Raw genomic sequence first — 22,460 nt, 5'->3', positions numbered from 1 at the left:
TTTTTTAACGACTGTCGTTTTGCTGTTGATTCCCAAACCGTTATTAGAAATTGTTATTTCTTTTGGTTAGAACTTTAAAATAAAATGTTGTTTATATTTTTACATTGTACTGTTTGTAGAGTGTAACGGTTAGGTCTTTAATTTAAAACAACATTTTTTTCTGTTTTATCCATAAGCGTGTTTTAACAACTGTTGATTTACCGTTACCACACAAGAATTTAAATTTTTGTAAACTTTCCTGTTCTTGGTAATCGTGACCGAAGAGACAAAATTTCATTGAAATAACATTCAAAAGTCAAAAGTTTAAAGTCTAAACACTAACCTTTGCATTTCGCTGGCTGAGGTTTTTAGCTTCTCCACTTGAATGTCCAGATCATCACTGCACAGAGCAGGGTGTGTATGAGCAATCGCTTGTAAGCAGATCTTGTACCCCCACATCTGGTTTTCTGTTAAAATGAAACCGTTTAGCTTTAATCAATGTTTCGCATATTGGTCTATTTTCACAAACACCCAGCACCCATGGTATACCAGCCAAACTTTCGGTGGCAGGGTAGACAGGTGTATCTTGGAATTTTCTGCACCACATTAGTTAGTAAATATTGGAGTCAAAATGGACAGTAATAAGTTGTCTAAATTGTCATGCATACAATATCCTCAAAACAAAAAAAAGTAATAGACGGGTATCGGGATTGTATCTTTTGGAAGCAGCCGCAAGGTGTATGAAAAGGAACACTTGCGTTATAATGACTGTCATTTTCAGACTACACGAGGATAAAGCAAATTACATTTATCCATTAAAAATTCCATCCTGTTTTATGGAAACCTACACATTTAACTATCCATGTTCAGCTTTTATCTTAACAAGTTTACCACTTTTGCAAAACTTACCATAAGATAAAGATCAAATTCAAACTCATAGTACATCATTACAGTTCAACTATCATATATATGTGCATATGCAGAAGGAGTATGGAACTATCAAACTAATAAACAAATCATGATTATCATAGGCACTAAACTTTTTAAAATGCAGGTGACAAATTTGGTTCCATTGTTTACTGATTAATGCAATGAAAAAAGTTCCGGGGTAGGCCTGTCTGTGTGTTTATTTGATTAATGGGCACATAGGTATGAATACAATTATTATTCATGTATGCAGTGGCGCAGAGTTTTTTTTGGTGGTCATGACCCCCTTTCTCTTTTAAAAAAGGAAAAGAAAATAATATTGTTTTTTTTCAAACTACTTCTTATTTCTTTATGTCTGTGCCACTGCATGTATGGTATTCTATAATAAAACACTTTACTTACTGCGTGCAATACATTCTAGCATTTTAGTTAGACAGTATTGGAATATAAGAGGCACCACTTTCTCACTGACTTCTTTACCAAAAACTCGGATAAGAGTCTGATGGGTGGCCTGGAAATTTAGAAAAAGTCATTATTATTAATAGATGCATAAACTTACTGTATCCTTGCGTGGCCGGAAAAACGACAGTTATAACACAGGTGTTATGTTTCATACACCTTGTGCCAGCTTACGAGTTACCATGTATGTTACTTTGTGGGTGGTTATTTTTGGGACTTTTTTCTTTATGTATGGCTTATAATTTGGACAACCCATTAGTGACCACTGAGTTGGAGTAATTGCAGTTAAAAGATAAGCCTTGAACCCATTACCTCTGGGTTAGAAGCAGGCCTGCTAACCACTTTGCAACGGTGCCAGACAAAATGTGATATAAATATAATGTAACACTAATTTTCATTTGCCTGTTTAAATACAGAAAGAAGATTAAATAAATAAAAACAAGAAGAGAAAGGGGGTTAGCAGCATTCTCAACAGGCGTTAAAAGCAGGGGTAAAAACTACTAGAGGTAAAAATGTCAATTAAAAGCGTGTGAAAAAAAACCCTAATACAGTAAAAGCAACAGATTTTTTTACTTACACTAGATGCTTTGCAAATAGGGTAGTCGAATTCTTGTTTAGTTAGGTCTGTATTATCTTCAGGACATGTAATGTTTATGTTAAGATATGAGGCAATGTCTTTCAACCAAACCTGTGAATAAATATGGTCATGTTACTGGACCAGTGTTTACAGTTTATTTATTTTTTTAAAGTAAAAATTTGGGGGTCGTTGCTAAAATATAGTTATGTTATGTTTCTGGTTGTCAAACATAGGGAACCTCATTGATTAATGCGGTGTTTGCAATATACTTTGACTCCGTTTGTTTGTATAGACACAGATGCCTTTACAAACAGGTTGAGGGTTGATTTATGGTTTAAACCTGGGGAAATAAAACATATGATCTTAGCCTTTTATCAAAGCCCACAATGTTCCAGTTTCAACCATTTAAAACACCGTTGAAACATTTTACACACTGATAAACCATTTAAAAACCATTAATGTTATACCCACAAAGCCAAATCTGCCGAAATATTACAGTTCTGCACACTTACCATTTCGTTGTTTGGAAATTGTTCTTTTAGACGTGCCAGCTTGTCATCAATGAGAAACAACTCTTCCTAATAAATAAGACACATGATTATGAATAAATAAAACTTGCTTTATCCTTAAAAAGACCAGAAAATGAAAGTCCTTATAACATGGATGTTCTGTTTCGTACACCTTGTGCCTTCTAACGAGATACCACGCATGTTACTTGGTGGGTGACAATTTTGATTTTTTTTAGATTGTTTTAATGTTATTCTATGGCCACAATTTTAGACAACCCATTAGTAACCACTGGGTTGGAGCAATTGCCATTAAACGTCTTGCCCAAAGATACATATGCCACAATGGTAGCCGCGAAGAGCCTTGAACCTATAACCTCTAGTTTATAGGAAGGCGAGCATGATAAAGATAATGTACAGTTATAATGTTATAATTAAGACATACATCTTTAAAGGCATCTTCAATTGACTGGTAGTTAAACTTATTTTCTATTTGTGGCTTTTTTGGTCGTTTTCCTGCTTGCTTGCCTGGTGATTTCGGAGCTAAAGGCAAAATATATTATTATCAAGTATATATGTATTATAATATATATTATATTAGTAGCAGGGTGGGGAAGATGAAACAAGTTTTCACTCTATTTTCTCCTCACATTTGGTAGTAAACAAAGAATGATTGAAGAATTAAAAATCGTTTCCTCACGGCTCCCATAAACTGTTGTTAATTGTTTAAAACACAACTAGGAGCTAGGACATTATGTCTTAAATGTCCACCATCTTACCTTACGGCCTACACTACAGTACTACATTTTCTCTACAATTAGAAAAGGTATTGTTTTTAAAAGACCAGTGCTACTATATGGGTGTGTGGAACAGTTGAATAATATTGCATGTTATTTTATTAAGCATAAGGATTTAATTCCATAAATACGAAACCTTTTTGTTTAGTTCTTTTTTGATATTTAATTTCATATAAACGCATTCATTTTTTACCTGAAACCTTATCAGATTTTGTTGGTTTTTTGTTTGAAACATCTTGGAATGCTCTTCCGTTAACTCCCTCGAACATTGGAGATTGGGTGACGGAATATGCTGGAAAAAATAATACAGTAACAAAAATGAAAATATTTAAAACAAATCACTCTATTAAATTGTGATTAAAAATTCTGCTGTTTTTTTATCTATTTTCTATTTTTTCTATTTTGCAACCATGCTTTTTTTGACACTTTTGGTTTCACCCCAGCATGATCTTAACGATTGTTGAATTTAGACCCAGCATATCAAGGGCAAGTTAAGGCTTCTGTGGTGTTCTGTGTGATATATATATATATATATATATATATATATATATAAATAAGTAAATATAATATACTATATTCGGGGTAATAGGCCAAAACCCGCCTAAATCCCAGGCCCTTGGCCAGGCCGCACCCACAAAGAATAGAACAGCATATGAAAGAAAATCAAGCTATTATTACTACATACGCAGTTGATCAGCTTTCGGCATACTCTTCGATAAAGCTTGTTTTTGAGCTCTTGTTTTAGCTTTAACATTTCCCACCACTTCCCATTTGTCCTCAGTTTTTGACATCTTGTTAGTTGAATATATGCTGGTACTAACACAATATGAGTTGAAACAGACTAACCAAAAATAAAAAAAACAGAAGTCCTATAATAAACTAAAACGAACTAAGAAACAAGGATGTGTGATACAATTATACGGCAGTTAATGCTTACAAATAAAGTGATAACTTTTGAATTCCTAAAAAATCATGCTTAGGAACAAAACAAGTCCGATAAACAAAACAAGTCCGACATTTTTCAAAATTTTTTTAAGCATTTTTCCGACATGACTTTTTTTGGAGTCAGACATTTTTACATATCATTTTAACTAACAGTTAGTTTAGTTAAACAATATAACATGTTGTAGTCAACTGAAGTTTGTTTATGGGCAATATCAAAGTTACTTTGATACAAAAATCAAAAACTATATCACAACATATTAATGATAGTTACACAAAAGTGTTTTTGTGGAAAATTTGAAATTCCTTCTGGAGAACAGCTATAGTTCAGAGTGTGACCTGTTTAACTGGTATTTTAATTGGTTACTTAAAATGATGATTTTTTTAAGTTCATTTTTTTGCTCTTGGTTTCATGTCCTCCGCACAGTTCTTCAAGAAGATGTAGTTCTTCTGTTGAGGGTTATAATGCTCATGTCCTTTTGACCAGTCGTAACTTGACGCATATGCGAAAATATTCCCATTATGACTGATGGCACACGCTGATATAGACTGGGGGAGCTGTTCTGAACCTTTGAGTTTTGTTCTCGCATCTTTGTCCCAGAAACTGTATTTCCCGTCTGAGCCAACTGTAGCAAGCGTGCCAAATGTTGGGTGGAACGCGATTGAATTGACGACGTGAATCTCCTGTGGTTGTGTGGGGGTTGAACGGTGGCATTTGAAGGTGAAGTTATCACGCGGGCTGCTGGGCTGTATGTAGTGGATGGCTACCCTCCCTTCTATACTACCAAGTGCAAACCCGACAGGGGAAGACTGCATTTTGTTCTTGAAAATACTAATACAGCGATGCTGGTACTTTAGCGGTGAGTCAAACTTCTGGTATTCTTGAGGCTCGCTTTCAAGTTTTAAACAGACCAACTTTTTATCTGCGCAGCTTACCATTGCCATTGGGTAGACAACATCAGCGCAATAAACGCGCTCGTTTAGAGTTATTGCTTTCATTGGAGAGGATGAACGAGTGTCCCAAAATTTCACAGTCTTGTCCCAACTCCCCGTCATAAGGCATGAGTAGTTCGGACTTTTAATCCAATGACAAGTTTTTATGGGAGCATCGTGCTGAGCAACTTGGGTGGCTTGGTTTGCCGCAAGATCCCACATTTTCGCAGTTTTATCAGCAGAAGCCGTGAAAACTTTTGTGCCGTCGTCACTCCAGGAAACATCCAGAACTGGCCCTTGATGCATTTGTTGAGCTTTCGGGACAGTTTGGCCATTATCCTCAATCTGCCAGCATCGTATGTCGTTAGCCCATGAACCTGCTATAAGGAAGTTCCCAGGCAAGGTAGCGGGACTGAATTCAAGACAACTTATACTGTCGTCTGGTGGAGAAGTTACTTCAATATCTTTCATAGGGTTATGGTTGGTGGTCGTGTTCGAGGCCCCGAACGAAAACGATGAACTGGTATTTCCGAATACCGACATTGCAAAGCAGTAATTACCACTCAAGTTATACAACCCTTTGACGCTTATAGTATATGTATATTAATGCTAAATAAGTACATTCACATAACACGCTACAAAAATTGTATTTGCAATAGCAGGGGGTTTCCGGGAGTAAGAATCTGACACGCAAGTGGACATAGAAATGTTCTACAAAACTTAACGTGTTTTGTAAAACATCAAACGGTTTATTACTCATTTTTAGATATAAATTTATAAATAAATTTTAAATTACAAATACATGCATTTTATTACATATCATACATGGATCATAAAATTCCGGAGTTGGTATGCGGACAAAATGTTCACATAAGAACTCGTAAACATTGTGATTGGATGTAGCTGCTAAGCGCGTGAATGGGAAATCTGTCACAGCTACACATGTTAAGGTGATAAACTGTGTTGTATAACATTACCAACACGGACCTCCAGCCAAGTAAATACAGATTATCATGCTGTACTACAAGTGACATGTCAAATTCCGGTAAATGTTCAATTGGGGCAAACTAAAAACGTTAAACCAAAGAGATTAAAACCTCTTTGGTTAAACTATGTTTGGAAGAAGTGAGAATCCTAGCAAGGCGCATTGATTAAATGTTACGCCTTGCTTGTAAATAAATTGAGCCGCTAATAACTGTTGACGCTATGGGAATCCTGCGTATTGAATTGTATTGAGATTGGAATAATAAAGGAAATTCCACTTGTTGGAAATACGATGCCCAGCCAACAGTAGCTGAGTGCAGTGTAATGAAAATAATACTGTAAGAAAGGCACAGTTTTACTTTATAGAGAAGCCAAAATATTGGAATATTTAAAAAAATAACTGTTTGTTGTTAGTTTACAAAAAATAATTGTGTCAAAATGAGTGTTTGTTTTATTATATATAGCGCAGTCGAGATTGCTGTACAATGTTCACATTTCTAAAATAAGATAAGCTGCAATAATTAAAAGTAAACGTGCAATTTGGTGGTTGGGCTTTTGCCAAAATATCGATCCCAATTCTAATGTCATTTTCGTAATGGAAAGACTGTCGAACCGGAGAAACAAGATATGCGGTTGCTTTATCGCCTGTATCGCATTTAGGTCGGCGAGGTCAATATGTTGTATACAGTATAGTAGGGTGGGGTAAGACCTGTTTTCATCCTTTTTCGTTCCATATGGTAGTAAACAAAGATTATTTAAACACTTATGTTGTTAATTTTGCGTTATTTGTAATTTTGCAAAACAAACTCATGAAATAGGGTAGTTAGGTGCTTACGGTATCCCATCTTACCCCAGAGGCCAAAGTAATAGGTTTTATATAAGAATTTCAGCCTCAATAATTGTAACAGCTGTCTTTTAATATTTTCACCCCTAGAGACAAACTGCCGAATATTAGGCCAACTAAAATGACGTCACGAACTGGTCAAGTTGGTAGGTCAGATAACCGTATTCCAATGCATTACATGACGCGAGCCAATAGAATACAAACGAGACCGATTTACAAGCCAAACAACAAACGTAAGTTTTTTAAAATTGTAACGTAAGTTTTTTTAGTACACATCTGTGAAATGTTTGTTATTTATAAACGTTATGTTTTTCAGTACATAACTGTAACGTAAGTTTTTTAAAATTGTAACGTAAGTTTTTTTAGTACACATCTGTGAAATGTTTGTTTTTTATAAACGTTATGTTTTTCAGTACATAACTGTAACGTCAGTTTTTTTAGTACACGACTGAGAGGTTTTCGTTCTTTTCGATACACAAATGTAAACTTATAGCTTTTTTCAATACATAATTATAAACGTTTTTTCGATACAATTTTAAGTAAATTGTTTTAGTATGAAATGAACCGAAGGGTATATAACGTAAGCAAAGCGCTTATTTTGATTTTAACAGGCCCGCGTTTTAACCCCTCTTTCCCACATTTTGTACCATGCGTGTTTTACTGATTGTCGCTTTGTTGTTAATTCCTTTCTCTTTGTTAATTTTAATAATATGATTTTCACTACGTTATGTTTTATAATTGTCGTATTTATATATTTATATTGTCAAACGTATATAGTAGGGTGGGAGAAGATGGGACACCTTTTTGTTTAGTTTTCTCTTTTCATTTGGTAGTAAACACAGGACATTCAATGAATTATAAAACCGTATCTTCACGACTTCCACAGACCGTTGTTAATTATTAAAACACGATCAGGCTATTTGGATATGTGTTAAAAGTGTCCCATCTTCCCCCACACTACTGTATAAGTTATTTTCTTTATATATAAAATATTAATGGTAGTCGGGCCTGTTTACTATAACACTGTTTATATATGGTAACAGATAAGTATATGTGAAATTTTGAGCATACGCACATATTACCGCAGCCTGACAGCTATTTATTTGTGGTAGTACTAACGGTGCCGTTGTTAATTAATAATTAATGCGTCAAAATTTTGAGTAATTAATGACCTTTTACCATTCTCGTTATGAGAGAACGAATTACGTACTTTTTCACATAAACAGGTCGCTCTGTTATAAAATACAGTGTGATGGGGAAGATGGGGCCTTTTTTAGCTCTATTTACTCGTCCCATTTAGTAGGTAACAAAGAACGTTCAAAGAATTATAAAAATATATCCTCACGAATCCCATGGACCGTCTTTAATTGTTTAAAACACGATCATGATATTTGGGTATTATGTGCTAATAGTGTCTCATCTTCCCCCACCCTACTGTATCACTATTGTCTTGGCGTTTCATAACAACAGTCCAATTTATCATTATTTAAAATGATATCATTTTATTACAAGGACAATCGAACAGAATAATCAATGTGTTCAAAATGAATTGAATGTGAATGAATGTAACTTGCTTTATCCTCGCGTAACCGGAAAACCACAGTCGTTATAACATGGGTGTTTTTTTTCACACACCCCTGTCAACTTACGAGTTACCAAGTATATTACTTTGTGAGTATTTTTTTGGATTTTTTAAGAATGGCTGATAATTTGGACAGCCTATTCGTAACCACTGGGTTGGAGCAAAATAAATAGGGCGTTTTGAAAGAACAATCGAACTACGAAGCTACATAACATTCACGTTGTCAGAGAACGATTCTATTAAAAGCAAAGAACAGTCGAACAGAGCTGTAACAACCAATTCGAAAGAACAGTCGGACAGAATAATTAATGCGTTCACATTTAGACGAATTCAACGTTTCGAAAGAAAAATCGAACTACAAAGCTTTAGATTGAACAAGTACGTCGCCAGAAAAGCCGTTATTAATAATACAGTTTTAAACGGCCTGTTTAATATTTCAGATAGTATTGCATTGGAGGATAATACGTTTCAGAACCGAAAGTAAATACTTTCTTTACAAAATAATCATTGACGTTTATCGTAATTAGCAGCGTAAATACATTATAGCAAGCCGTTACATTTCCAGTATAACGAACTGCTTCGCAATTGGTAATACAAGAAAATTATGTACGGATTCGGGTTGATAAACGGCCTCCGTTGCGGAAATTACACTCCCCCAAATGCGCATAGGTAGTGTGGAGTAAGATAAGAAATCTTTAACACATAATGTACAAATATATAAAACGTATTTTAAACAATTAACAACGATCCACGGTAGTCTTGACGATAAAATAGAATAAAAAGATGTCCGATCGTCCCCTCCCACCCTACTATAAGTATAATTCCATTTCTGTTTTATTTGTTGCGCTAAAAATAAAAGTCGAAAAATATCAAAATAGAAATCAAACAAAACATGAGCGAATCAATTGTCATGCAATCAACGGTAAATATAGGGACAATTTAAGCACCACAGTGTGGGCTGTGTAAAGTTTTGACAATAGGTCGCTCCTCAAACGAACAGAATAATATTTGTTGGAACAATTTAAAACCATAAGATCAATTGATTTGTAAAGGTAGTAGGTAATGTTTTTCTTGCTGTATAAAAAAACTATATAGTAGGGGTGGGGGAAGATGAGACACATTTTAATCCTATTTTCTTGTCGCATTTGGTAGTAAACAAAGAAAATTCAAGGAAATATATAACCGTGTCCTCATGACTCTTTTAGGCCGTATGTTAATTGTTTAAAACACGATCAGAACATTTTAATAATATGTGCTAAAGGTGACCCAACTTCCCCCACCCTACTGTATTTTGTTTGTGTGAAAAAAATGTTTTCGTTTGTTGTTTAAAAACACTATAATAATTGCTACTTATGTGTTGTGGTAATGGGCCAACTCCGGCCTAAATCTCAGGTCCCGCCGGGCCACCCGCGCAGAAAAACTAATACTTGCTAATTACGAAACAAACAACTTCATTTGCAGGTAGTGTCTCGCATTTAATTCAGCGAAATGTGTCTCGCGCCTTTAATTATAACGTTTTTGAATTCAAAATTTTATTTTGTTTCCATAACTAACATCATAAAAGTCAAGACGTCTGTGCGCTGAGACCCAAAACATTTACGCACAAACTGATTAACAGCACCCAGGCGTGTAGAACCACGCGATAGAATGACAGCGTCCTATAGACCACAGACCATAAACTTCTTTCTAGCTCTAACCTATGCGGCTATGCGGGCCAGGCTCATTCTCTTTTCGTCACCCGTATATAACTTACCACCAGAGCAGTTTACTTGTATAGAGAAGTTAATGGCCCAAAATAAGTTTATAGCCTTTAAGCGCGAGCTTAAGTTATACAAATAATCAGAAAAACATTACGAGTGCGTGCAGCTGAAACCCATCGGTAAACTGCAGAGCAGAAATTTTAAATTGTGATAAATGACTATCATCAATTTAAGAAGGGCAAATGGGTTAATTATTAGTCTTCTAGGCGTCTTGTTTAAGTGTTTGGCAGTTTTCTGTTATTTCAGGTTGCCAAACTCTATAATGAATAGCAAGGAAGAAAAACGCTGGCGGTTTACGTTGTTTTAATCCCGCAAACAACACCTCGGTCGTTACCCAAGCAGATTATAATGGAACAGATATTGTACCCGGCAGGTTGGACTCCTTGTGCAAGCGGTTTCCGTTGTTTTATACAGCTCTACAATACGATAGGATGTGTTTTCCCGGTATACTAATTAAAAAATACGGTTATAAATTTCATATTCAACGCAAACATTTTATAATGAAAATTGACTATAATATTTTTATGAGATTTAGGTGGACATTTTGTTTTGTTTTCAGATGACCCTTTTCGGTTGAGGATGTATCGCACTGCGGAGAGGTCGCAAAAGCCGTCAAAATGCAGCTACTGTTTTCGCTTTCTTTCCAACAACTGTTTTATGAACGGACTATTTGGATTGTCGCATTTGATCGGCTATACGCAGTTCATGGTAAGAATATTCTCATTTTCCTACGCTTTCTTTAATATAATAGGGTGGGGAAGATGGTACATATTTCATTCTTTTTCAAGTTCTATGTTGTAGCAAACAAAATCTAGAATTATAAAATCAAATCCTCACGACTTCCATTGACCGTTTTTATTTGTTTAAACCACGATCTGTTTTAAATAACATGTATACTAAAGGTGTCCAATCTTACCCCATAGTATACTATATTTGTTTATGTGTATGAATAAACCAGTTTAGTATCGACAAAAATAGCGCAAATCAAGGTATTATATCGACTATTTAAGTCTATATCATGGCGCTATTACGTAATAGCGTATGAAAAACGATAGCATATAAAATTATATAGCATATATAGAATACATACAGTCTACTCTTTTCAAATATTCCGTTGTACGGTAAAAACCACAAAGTGTCTAAACAGAATTTGAAATGCGGCGAATATAATTGCTACTGATGTACTACTGTATCATACAAGCGTATAGACGTTGACAGGAATTTTAAACTAAAACGTTTTTGTGGTTGTTGCGTTTATTTTCTACGTGTGTTTGACGCACTCCCGACTGTAGAAGTATTTTGTTGGAATTCGAGTTTTGTTTGACTTTAAACAATGTGGAATATAAAAGTATTTTTCTACTGGTGGGGTAAGATGGGCACCCTCAAAGCATAATATCCAAATACTCTGATCGTGTGTCAAACAATTAACAATGCTATTTCAAAGTCGTGAGAATACGGTTTTATAATTCTTTAAATGTTCTTTGTTTACTACCAAATGGTACGAGAAATAAAAATGAAAGTGTCCCATTTTCCCCCACCCTGCTATATACGTAGGTGTGCCAGGCAACCCTACGGGATTTTGTATTATACACCTCGAGCCTGGTTGTGTATCATTTGAGTGATTGTTTTTTGGTATATAGTAGATTGGGGTAAGATGGTCTATCTAGGGTTTCATTGTGTTTAATCGTCCCATTTGGTATTAAACACAGACCCTAAAATGTTTGAAATAAATAGTTATGTTTCCTGTAACGTAGTGTGGGTAATGGGCAAACCCAATACTGTTTATCGCATGGAAAAATTCCACTTAAGATGCATTACCAGTCGCCTACTTGAACATTCGATAATGTCATTTGACGAGACACTGCTGCTGTTTGCGGACAGCGAAGCTCTCAGCTTTAAGTAAATTGAACGTCTTTTTGTTAGGCTACAAATACCAAATAAATCGCTTTGATATACAGCCAGAAAATTTTGCTGCTGAAAGAAATATCAGACATTACGAGTTTTTAACGCTATATAACGGTTTATTGTTGTGTAGTCTAAATGCAGCCGCAATGAATAAACAATTTTGACACTTCGTATCCAAAAGCGAATGACTGACTAAAAAGGTCGCATTAACTCAAGCACTTCTACATGTGTGGTCGACCGCATATTACCATCGTATACTTAAGATACTTCTTAAGTATACGATGATATTACTACGGAAATATAACGTTTAACTATTCACGCATCAAAAAAGCTATATTGCTACTAAGTATAAAATGTATATGTTTACTCCAAATGGGTGGTTTCGTAAGCCTAGAAATCCCTGTGATGAAATTGGCAGTTTAAAACTGCGACGTTCGCGCTTTATAACTGACACCACATAATTGAGAAACGTTACGGTACAGCAGGGTCAATAATCGCGTTTTTAACGCCCGGGACCAAGAAATCATGTGTTTTGTATACACATTATGATAAACAATTCATATACCGTGAATTATCTTAACGCGGCAATTTCACGCAAGAGAAGTTAAAAACCAGTACCCTTTTCCTATATCCCCAACCCTTAAGCATTGGCCTTAGCTTTAACACCGCATTGAATTTAAACACCAGCAAATACTAAACAGTTAAGTTGTATAAATACTCAACTAGCACTTTTTTACTTAAAAAACGTGTACTTTTAAATGTAAATCTACCATTATTTTTTTAAAGGTTTTCATAATCGTTCGTGTCATTGTTCTTGGATCTGTAGCCGGAAGATTATTTTTACACGACGAAGAAAACCTAAACTGTACAGTGACCAATGTAACCGCTATGATTCAAATTTATGGAGATCTGTTCCAAGAAAACCAGAGGTAAAGCTTAACCACAGGCTTCTCTGTTACGTCATAGGACCCATTATTGCGTAGATATTCAAAACAGTTTGAGTATGAAGAAAGCCACAAGTGCAAAAATTATAGCTATTATTTTAGCTACATCTCTTTGAATTTCAGCGAACTTAAATTATATTTTTATGGTATTTAAGTTCAATATGTACTTTAAGTACAGTAACGACGCTTTTAAATGAATTTGATTAAAACAGCGAAAAAAATGGGGAATTAGCAGCAAAACGCCAGTCGTTAAAAACACGCTTGGGGTAAAAACTAGTAAAAAGTGTGTCAAAGTAAAAATGTCAAATTAAAGCGTGGCTGCCATAGACCAAACATTTGTTTGTTAATGATCAGTGACGCAGATAAACTGTATCTTATATGTTAGGGATTTCATATATATGTGTTAATGGTGTAGTACTCTTTCTTGGAATACAGCGGCGATGTGTTTTGTACGGATACCACCATACAAATAACAACGGTTCGATAATAGCCTTTTAAACGCGGTTTCTGGTGTCCTATGAATACCAATGACTTTGCCCGCTGTTTTGATCTAAAATAGCACTGGCAAAAAAGATATTTTAATGAGACGTATTTTCCATTGAATTCTGTGGCCACCAACACAAAAAATGCACCGATGCGCGTCATTTGCTATATTGGATTACACCAATTTTCATTTATAACTGCGAGTCTGCGGTACAGCGAATTAACCATTAGCCTAAGACCACGCCATTTACGGTTGTGGAAGCGAAGGCGCAAACAAAATTAGAGTCGTTACAAAGCTTCTAGTGTATCATATTTTACTCAATGTTGGTACAAGCAAATTTTCCACAAATTGAATATGATTGTGATTTATTTATTCCAATTTTCAAATGAAGGTAATTCCATAACGTTTCGCCTATTTTTGCAAAATTTAGAAGCATTTCTAAATTTCGCGAACTTGGCATTTAAATTATTAAGTACGAACTTACTGTATTAAAATAACGTTTGTCATAAGATTTTCTTTTTCAAAAGTTTTTAAACCTTTTAATAAAAAAAATTTCGAGCTAAAGAGACATTTTAAGTGGCACAAACAAAATTTACAAACTTTTTACAAATTGATTTGTTTATGATTTATTTATCCCCCTTTCAAACAAAACCAATCATATATAACTTTGCGTGCGCAAACTCTGTTATGGTGTAAATAAAAATATCGCCAAAACTTTCACCCGCAAGCCACTTCGGTGACATGTTTCCCGAGCCACACATTAATTTGACAAAACAGCGACAGTCATCGCTCCAACAGAAGTCACATTACTATAATTAAACAATTTGTCTTTTTAGCAACGACTCGCGGACGTTGCGGTTTGGCGCTGACAGAGGACAGCTGAGGAACGAATCGATCGCCGAAATAAAATCAACCTGTATTCGGTAAGTATATGTTCGGTGCCGTCCATTATGTAAAAAGCATCGGTGGTAACATCAGACAAGCCCCGATCGAAAGATGAATAATACATGACGAGCCCCCAATGTAGCCGAAGTTAAAACGTCATGAATACGAAAAGAGCAATTTCGTTGTGAACCGAGGCAGTCGGAAACTGCGGTCTTTCAATTTCAGTACGCAGCTCTGAACAGTCAGCTGCGCTTCCGCGGTTATTTTCGGAATTTGGACCGATGACAATGTCCCATTAAAACCCAATGTGTCACAGGTGTTTGTTCGGTGTGTATCTCCCTCAGTTAGAGCGTGGGTATGCTTTGGCGTATATATTGGACATAGGGTACACATATATGCTGTAGTAGAATGGGAAAAGATGGGACATATTTTCATTATATTAATCAGGATATTTGGACATTATGTGCCAAAGGTGTCCAATCTTCCCCCACCCTAGTATATACCCTTTATAGCGAGAATATTTAAATACATATCTTGCTGTATAGCATTTAAAAACACCTCTACCCTATATAAGCGACGACTGATGCTCGTTTCATGGTTTAAATAACGCGACATTTTCAAAGCTTCCGTATTTCGCATGACTGCTAAGCCTTCTTGACACGCATTCCACCGAACTGTACATTAACACGATCCTATGTTGCATTTCAGGGCAGTTTACAACGGATACATGTCACCGCTGTGTGCTTGGCTCGTATCTATGTTCCCTACAATCCTGGCATGGCTGATGCTCATACCATGGACGCCATTTCTCGCAGGGCAAGAATACGTCGATTGCCGGAAATTTCGATGGCCATGTCTCACTATGTTTATATCCAATTTCATTAAAGCGAGTATAAGGTAACGAAAGACAAATGCCGCATATACATCTATGTAGTAAGATTGGGTAAGATGGGACACCTTTAACACATAATATCCAAATATCCTGATCGTATTTTAAACAACTAACAGCAACGGTCTATATTGGAGTCGTGAAGATACGGTTTTATGATTCTTCGAGTGTTCTTTGTTTACTACCAAATTGGACGAGAAAACATAATGAAATCGTGTTCCATCTTCCCTACATTATAACAACCTTGGAGAAATGTTGGTACATTTTACGCACTCAAAGCCATTTTACGCACCCAAACAAGATTTTTCAAACTAATCACTTGCAAAATGATTTTTCTGTATAAATATCGCATGAAATCACTTTTTGTAATATGACATTTACGCGAAATGTTTTAAAAACAGATCAGCTTTTTCCTATCATATACAGTATATACACCCCAGCGTTTTTGCTTTGAGTGACAATGTCACAACAAAATATCCGCCCGTTCTAAATTTCGCTGTCGTCTTTGAGTTAACAGCGAACGAAAATCTCCGCACACAAATTGTTTTGCGGTCGGACAAATGGCGTTACAACAACAAAAGTAGGACCACCACTAATTGAATGTAACGCGATTGAAAATGCACTGACCACCAAGTGTGGCTGACTTTTGCGATATGTTGTTTACTTACTTAACAGCAGATTTCGTGGGTCTCGTTTAACGGATATCATGTTCGTGGGTTTCGTTTTACTGAAACTCTATGACTGTTATTGAAAAGCGAGCTATAGCGAGACAGGTGAACACTTAACTTTTAACAAGGGTGAAATGACGTTCATAAATTGCCTATACCTGTAAAGTGTGTGCGTATACACGTAAGATCTCAAATTATTTCCTTTAAGGGCACCATACGATATTAGATTAGGCGTAACTAAACTTAATCAAGTTACACGTCCCTGTAAGCTTATAATTCAATTTTCAGAGAAAAAATGATCAAAAAAGTGAAGGTACTAACCCAACATATTGGGTTAGACTTATGCTTGGGGTATAAAGCGACCAGGAAATATGACCTTTAGCAAATAATACAAGTATCCTGAACGTGTTTTAAACAATTATCAACGGTCTGAGGAAGTCGTAAGATTACGATTTTATAATTCATTGAATGATCTTTGTTTACTACCAAATGGGACGAGAAATAAGCATAACAAGGTGTCCCATTTCCCCCGCTATATAAACGTATCTAATTCACTTCCATGCGCCTTTTGTGTGGCTATGAAGCATGCGTTATATGGATCATATAATGCCGTTAAAAGCGATTTGCCAATACACAGGCGCGCCCTGTAATGTACAGACGGTATTTCTATATCAAGACACCAATCAATCAGCTGTATTGATACTGGATCATAACATAGATCCCGCAAAACCCAATGTCAGTCATTAGTGTCATATACCTCCCAATGGGATATTATGACGTAGATCAAAGACATTGAATACCACATTATAAAGACGCAAGTGCTGTGCTCCATTGGCATGTCTAAAGTCGAAATATAGGAACTCCTATAGGTCAATGAGAGTAACTTATTTATTCTCGGGTATTTATCCTAAATAATGTAACTTATTAATCGTTTGCGCTGCGGTACTGGTTTTAACGGTTCTTAATCCTAACTGGCATTTTTTTTTATTTTGACATAAAATTTCTCCCTATTTATTAAGTATTGTGGGGTTGGGAAAGTTGGAACGCCTTTTCAATCTTTTTTTCGTCCCATTTGGTGGTAAACAAAGAACATTCGTGGAATTATAAAACCGTATTCACACGACTCCCATAAGCCGTTGTTAATTCCTTAAAACACGATCAGGATATTTCGATATTATGTTGTAAAATTGTCCCATCTTACCCCACATGATTATAGGAAAATAGAACTTATTACAAACAAAAAACGTCTAATCCAAAAATATTCACGACTCCTGAAAGTTTTCACGCATAAAGTAAAATAAAAATATTATTAAAACGTTTATACATCTACATTACCAGGTTCATTTTGGAAAGCTCGTTTTTAATCGTGGTCATAGTCGCGTTCAAAATGTACATCCCTAATATTGTGTTCTGTTATGGGAATGAAGTAACGTGTCGTGTGTTGGAAAGCGCCGAAAAGACTTGCTTTATTTGGCTCTTATGCTGCGCAAGCTTGGTAAGTGCATCGAAAACTATGTGAAGTGTTTTTGTTTAAATTACAGACCGTACGCAGAAATACCCTTTTTAAACATAATTGCCGTGTTAGGTGTTTCTTTTAAATGACCTTCCAAATAAATATGCTAATCAGGCCCCACAAAATTAACCTCAAACCGAAGCGGAAAAATTGCTTGGTTATAAACGGGAATGGCTGGGCAGGCTGGGTATCAGACTATTCGTAGTTAATATTTTAGATAAGCTTGCTATTTTGTGCCAGTAAATCGGGTTCCAGGTGCATTTTTGTGCCACAATAGGGAATATGCAATATTTGAACTGGGTGTATGTAAGAGAAATGTACACTGTGTATTTTGTGCGCAAATGAATCTAATTTGAGGTCAAAGTCAAAGCGGAATGTGCCACGTTCGTTGAATAGGGCTGTAATAGAATCGTTAATGAAGCTAAAACTGACGATTTTAGGAAACAATCGAGTGTGTGACGTTTGTGTATATGACGTAACAAGCCCCATGTTTGCCATTTAAATAAAAAGTATGACAGTACGTTTGCATACACTTGATTTAGCTATAGTGACTATACGGTAATGCATATACGTTTTATCTTGGAAAGGATCTATTCCTTATATCAGCAGTCAAAAAGACTATAGCATACAGCCTTTTTAACTTTAACACATTTGAATATTAAAAAGTTTACCAGAGTTAATGCATTTTAGACATAATATTAAATACTGTGGGGGAAGATGGGAACCTTTAGCACATAATTTCCTAATGTCGTGACGATACGGTTTTATAGTTCTTTGATTGTTCTTTGTTTACTACCAAATGGGACGAAAAAGGGGAATAAAAAGGGTGTCCCATCTTCCCCCACACTGTTGTAGGATACCGGGGTAGGCTACTGATCGTGTGTTTAAAAATGCCAACGCTCTTTTAGAATCGTAAGGACACCACATCACATATATTGTTTGTTTATTACCAAATAAAATAATGAAATTGAATAAAAACATGGACTATCTTATCCTAACCTAGAATTAAAATATGGAACATCTTACACTAACTAAGTTTTGTTAGTAAATAAGGTTGGGGTAAAATATTGTGGGATGGGGAAAGATGGGACACCTTTAGCACAAAATATATAAATATCCTGGTCCTGTTTTAAACAAATAACAACGGTCCATGAAAGTCGCGAGGACAAGGTTTTATAATTTTTTAAATGTTCTTTGCTTACTACCAAATGTACGAGAAAATAGAACGAAAAGGTTTCCCATCTTTCCCTATCCTACTATATATACATATATGCTTATATCCTAATCGGTTATATTAACATTTCACAGGCGAGTATATTCTTAACAGCATTAGAAATCGTACATATGTGCAACAACAAGCAAGGATATGATTCGGACACACATGAGCCTTATTATATATCAGAGTTTGCAAACGAGTAAGTTTACAATGTTTTATCCAAATCTATGTTTTTGCCGATTTTAGTTGATGTTTATCCATTATATTAATTTTAACGTAAATTTAGGGTTTAAAAAATAGAATCGACGTGCGTTGTACACAAATGTCTCACAATATAGTAGGGTGGAGAAAACAGGATACCTTTACCACATAATATCAAAATAAACAAAAACAACGGTCAATGGGAGTCGTAAGAATACGGTTTTATAATTCTTTAAATGTTCTTTGTTTACTACCAAATAGGACTATAAAATAAAAACGTGTCCCATCTTCCCCCGCCCGCTATATAAGCTTTGCAGTCAATTTACGACTAAAATGCTTCATCATTGAATGAAAAAGTAGCACCTGCAGCGTAAAACATCGCATGTTCTATTTAGATTCAATTTCCTGACCCATGAAGTGGTAAATCAGACCGTACTGGTATATGAACATAATCTATAGCAGTTCTTGGATAATAAATCGAATTCCTAAGTTAATCTGACACTGATCTAAATTGATGTGTCGTGCGTATGTTGGTCACACTATGCCTTACTACACGTGTATATACATCAGCAATTAAAGGTCTTGCTGTTGTGTGACTGAAACTGATTCGCGGAAATCATGAATTAATGAATGAATGTAACTTTTAGAAGGGGGGGGGGGAGATGGGACACTTTTAGCACATAATATCCAAATATCCTGATCGTGTTTTAAACAATTAGCAACGGTCTATGGAAGTCGTGAGGATACGATTTTATAATGTATTGAATGTTCTTTGTTTACTACCCAAATGGACTAGAAAGTATAAAAAAAACGGGTGTCCCATTTTCCCCCAACCTCTTATATTTACCCTCGCATGGTGGCCTATATGACAGAAGTTAACAAGAGTGTTCTGTTTAACACACTTTTTTTAACTTTTAGAAGTGATTAATTTTCTAGACATATTTTACTGAACGACTAAAGAGAAATAAACCACTGGGTCGCCAAAGTGCATTTATAATTAAGTGTATATTCATTTATAAAGTAGTGTTTTTCCTTACAGAAGATCCAGTATTTCAGACAACGTTTTTCGGGGAACAACAGTCGCCCGGGAATCTAGTAGTGTATCTGTTAAGTCACCGCTACAGAACGGTACCAGGTCAAACGGCGACTCTTCTGCCGATCGCGTTGTTCGTATTGAAGACACCATTAAAGACGAAGACGAGGTCTTCTACGAATGAACCAAAATCTGCTCGAACTAATTTGGCGAGTTGCGGAAACGTCGATAGCGCAGTGTCGATACAAAACAGAGTTAATAACGCGATATAGGATATCCGTCGTTTTGCATTGATACTAATGTGCGAATTCGACCGTGGTATAGCGAGAAAAGGTGGCATACGGTCGAGCTGTTAAAAGCGCATGTACTTCAGAGTTAAACTTATCGATCTTGACCTTTTTATTTGAGGCAGTGAAATGTACAATGTGAAATATAGTAGGGTGGGGGGAGAATAGGACAACTTTAGCACATAATATCCAAATATCCTGATCGTGTTTTAAACAATTAACAACGGTTTATGGGAGTCGTGAAAATACGATTTTATAATTCTTTGAATGTTCTTTGTTTACGACCAAATGAGACGAGAAAATATAATAAAAAGGTGTCCCATTTTTCCCCACCCTATACTACACGTATTTTAAAAAATACAAAAACTGATATCTTCATTGAAAACTAAGCCATATTGCCAAGATTTATGCAACACCTAGAGAAAACAGGACCCAAAATATTCCGCTCCACTAAGAAAGCGGCCACGACGACAAGAAGTGCTGATGTGATCCGGGCGCTAACCACTCCAATAATTCTTCTCTCAAGTCTAGTGGAAAAATCATATTAAAGTTACTGGACCAGAAATGCTTAACTGGATTACTGTAAAACGAAGCGGCGATGGGCTTTAATGTAATTTTTTTAGAGTAGGGTGACACCTTTAGAACATAATATCCAAATATCCTGATAGTGTTTTAAACAAATAACAACGGTCTATAGGAGTCTTAAGGAAATGGTTTCATAATTCTTTGAATGTTCTTTCTTTATTTACTACCGAGTGGGACGAGAAAATACAATGAAAAGGTGTCCCATCTTCCCCACCCTACTATATATTATATTACCGCACCGTGCTGCAGTGGTTGCGTCTATATACGGGTTCAAAGCTCGCTGCTGTCATCTTGTGGGTATGTGTCTTTATTGGTAAAAACTAAACGGCAATTACTTTAAACCAAATTTACTTGCTTGGTAAATCGTAAGCGGGCATGAGATGTATGAAACAAACCACCCGTGTTATCACACCCAAAATAAACAAGTTACGTTCATTGAAATCGCGGTAATTTTTACCCGTATTTAAAATGACGTATTTCTTAAAATGTGATATCAGTGGCTTAACAATAAGGAACATCTAACCCAAAATTACAAGTTCAGATAAATATAGCCAGTACATGGAATTCTATCTATGTATTGACGTCATAGTGACGTCATATTGGCGTTGTGCTGACGTAATATTGACGCCATAGTGTCATATTGACGCCTCAATGATGTCGTTTTAACGCTATGACGTTTTACTGACGTCATACTGACACCATGATGTCATATTGTTGCTTTAATGATGTCATTTTAACGCTATGACGTTCTACTGACGTCATGATGACGTCATTTATACGCCACAGGAAAGATACAGCAGTAGCAACTTACATGATGGGTTGTCTTTCCATATTTCTGTGAGTTTTTTCTTGCTGTCTACACCACGGCCAGCTAAGGCTTTTAATAAAGACTCCGTTCGCGGCTGTAAGCTGCAGTGGAAAATATCCATATTATATATATTGTTATTTAAATGTGGTATTGTGCGGTAAGATGGATACTATTGGCAATATAAACCTTAATCATCTTACCCATGGGCGCCGTTTTATATGGTGCAGACGAGGCCGGCCTACTCTGGATATTATGCAGACGGTGCAGCACCTGCTGCGTATAGCTGCATTTTATTAATAAAACCCGTTTAAAATTAAAAAGAACTAGTCGTTTTAAGCCCGCAAATAGCTAAAGAACTATATATTCAAACGTACTGAGTTATTACGCCATCGATTGGCGTAACAACGATCATTTTCCGTAATGTTTTTCTCAACCACCCGTCCACGCATAATGCTTTGTTACGACATAGTAGCGATTCACACGCTGATTATTTGCGTCATATTATTATTTGATGCGCCGATTGTTGACGTCATAATACGGTTTGACGCGTTCATTATCAGCAATCCAAGAGAAAGCAAACTGAATCGTCTACGTTTACGGTGGAGACTGTTTATTAAAACTTTAACGAAAAGTGAACATACGTTAGTTTTATACTTAAAACAGCTTGCTATGAGTATATGGCTAGCGCCTTTGCAAATACGGTTATACAACGACTGTATTAAAATAAAACAAATAACACATACATTTGATCT

General features: G+C 35.8%; 4 protein-coding genes across 7 annotated transcripts in view; 1 reads left to right on the top strand and 3 right to left on the bottom strand.

Annotated features, from left to right (window-relative positions):
* LOC100186389 (transmembrane protein 214-A) overlaps positions 1-4,149 on the bottom strand; it is a 13,991-nt gene extending 9,842 nt beyond the window's left edge. The window contains exons 1-7 of the mRNA XM_009864176.3: positions 3,931-4,149; positions 3,439-3,537; positions 2,894-2,991; positions 2,455-2,520; positions 1,943-2,053; positions 1,309-1,417; positions 323-446 (exon numbers count right to left, since the gene is read on the bottom strand). Coding sequence (XP_009862478.1) covers positions 323-446; positions 1,309-1,417; positions 1,943-2,053; positions 2,455-2,520; positions 2,894-2,991; positions 3,439-3,537; positions 3,931-4,036 — 713 coding nt within the window. The 5' untranslated portion in view covers positions 4,037-4,149. The remainder of the gene's footprint in view (positions 1-322; positions 447-1,308; positions 1,418-1,942; positions 2,054-2,454; positions 2,521-2,893; positions 2,992-3,438; positions 3,538-3,930) is intronic.
* LOC100184010 (mRNA export factor) lies at positions 4,135-5,798 on the bottom strand. Its single transcript, XM_002124867.4, has one exon. The coding sequence runs from the start codon at positions 5,661-5,663 to the stop codon at positions 4,578-4,580; it is 1,086 nt and encodes a 361-aa protein (XP_002124903.1). The 5' UTR covers positions 5,664-5,798; the 3' UTR covers positions 4,135-4,577.
* A 1,201-nt stretch (positions 5,799-6,999) lies between these two features.
* LOC100176175 lies at positions 7,000-20,693 on the top strand. 4 transcript variants are annotated; one of them, XM_026839260.1, is made up of 8 exons: positions 7,000-7,181; positions 10,850-10,998; positions 12,982-13,124; positions 14,460-14,546; positions 15,217-15,405; positions 17,404-17,560; positions 18,887-18,993; positions 20,035-20,474. In XM_026839260.1, the coding sequence occupies exons 1-8, from the start codon at positions 7,070-7,072 to the stop codon at positions 20,210-20,212; spliced, it is 1,122 nt and encodes a 373-aa protein (XP_026695061.1). In that variant the 5' UTR covers positions 7,000-7,069; the 3' UTR covers positions 20,213-20,474. The 4 variants fall into 4 exon arrangements, with proteins under 4 accessions (XP_026695061.1, XP_026695121.1, XP_018670985.1 ...); XM_026839320.1 differs by lacking the exon at positions 7,000-7,181 and adding an exon at positions 8,786-8,908; XM_018815440.2 differs by lacking the exon at positions 7,000-7,181 and adding an exon at positions 9,853-10,734.
* Positions 20,410-22,460, bottom strand: part of LOC100178493 (probable ATP-dependent RNA helicase DHX37) — a 13,736-nt gene continuing 11,685 nt past the window's right edge. Inside the window, exons 21-22 of the mRNA XM_002123949.5 lie at positions 21,712-21,809; positions 20,410-20,842 (exon numbers count right to left, since the gene is read on the bottom strand). Of these exons, the coding sequence (XP_002123985.2) occupies positions 20,766-20,842; positions 21,712-21,809 (175 nt within the window). The 3' untranslated portion in view covers positions 20,410-20,765. The remainder of the gene's footprint in view (positions 20,843-21,711; positions 21,810-22,460) is intronic.

This window comes from Ciona intestinalis, chromosome 1 (genome assembly GCF_000224145.3).
Source record: "Ciona intestinalis chromosome 1, KH, whole genome shotgun sequence".
Classification (NCBI taxonomy): domain Eukaryota; kingdom Metazoa; phylum Chordata; class Ascidiacea; order Phlebobranchia; family Cionidae; genus Ciona; species Ciona intestinalis.
Note: the sequence above shows the minus strand (reverse complement) of the source record. Positions and strands in the feature narration are given on the sequence as shown.

Excerpts from the sequence above, each read along its gene's own strand:
- LOC100184010 (XM_002124867.4), bottom strand. The coding sequence starts at position 5,663 with ATGTCGGTATTCGGAAATACCAGTTCATCGTTTTCGTTCGGGGCCTCG.
- LOC100176175 (XM_026839260.1), top strand. The coding sequence starts at position 7,070 with ATGACGTCACGAACTGGTCAAGTTGGTAGGTCAGATAACCGTATTCCA. Across the intron at positions 7,182-10,849 it reads TTACAAGCCAAACAACAAAC|ATGACCCTTTTCGGTTGAGG; the intron begins GTAAGTTTTTTA and ends TTTTGTTTTCAG. Across the intron at positions 18,994-20,034 it reads ATATCAGAGTTTGCAAACGA|AAGATCCAGTATTTCAGACA; the intron begins GTAAGTTTACAA and ends TTTTCCTTACAG.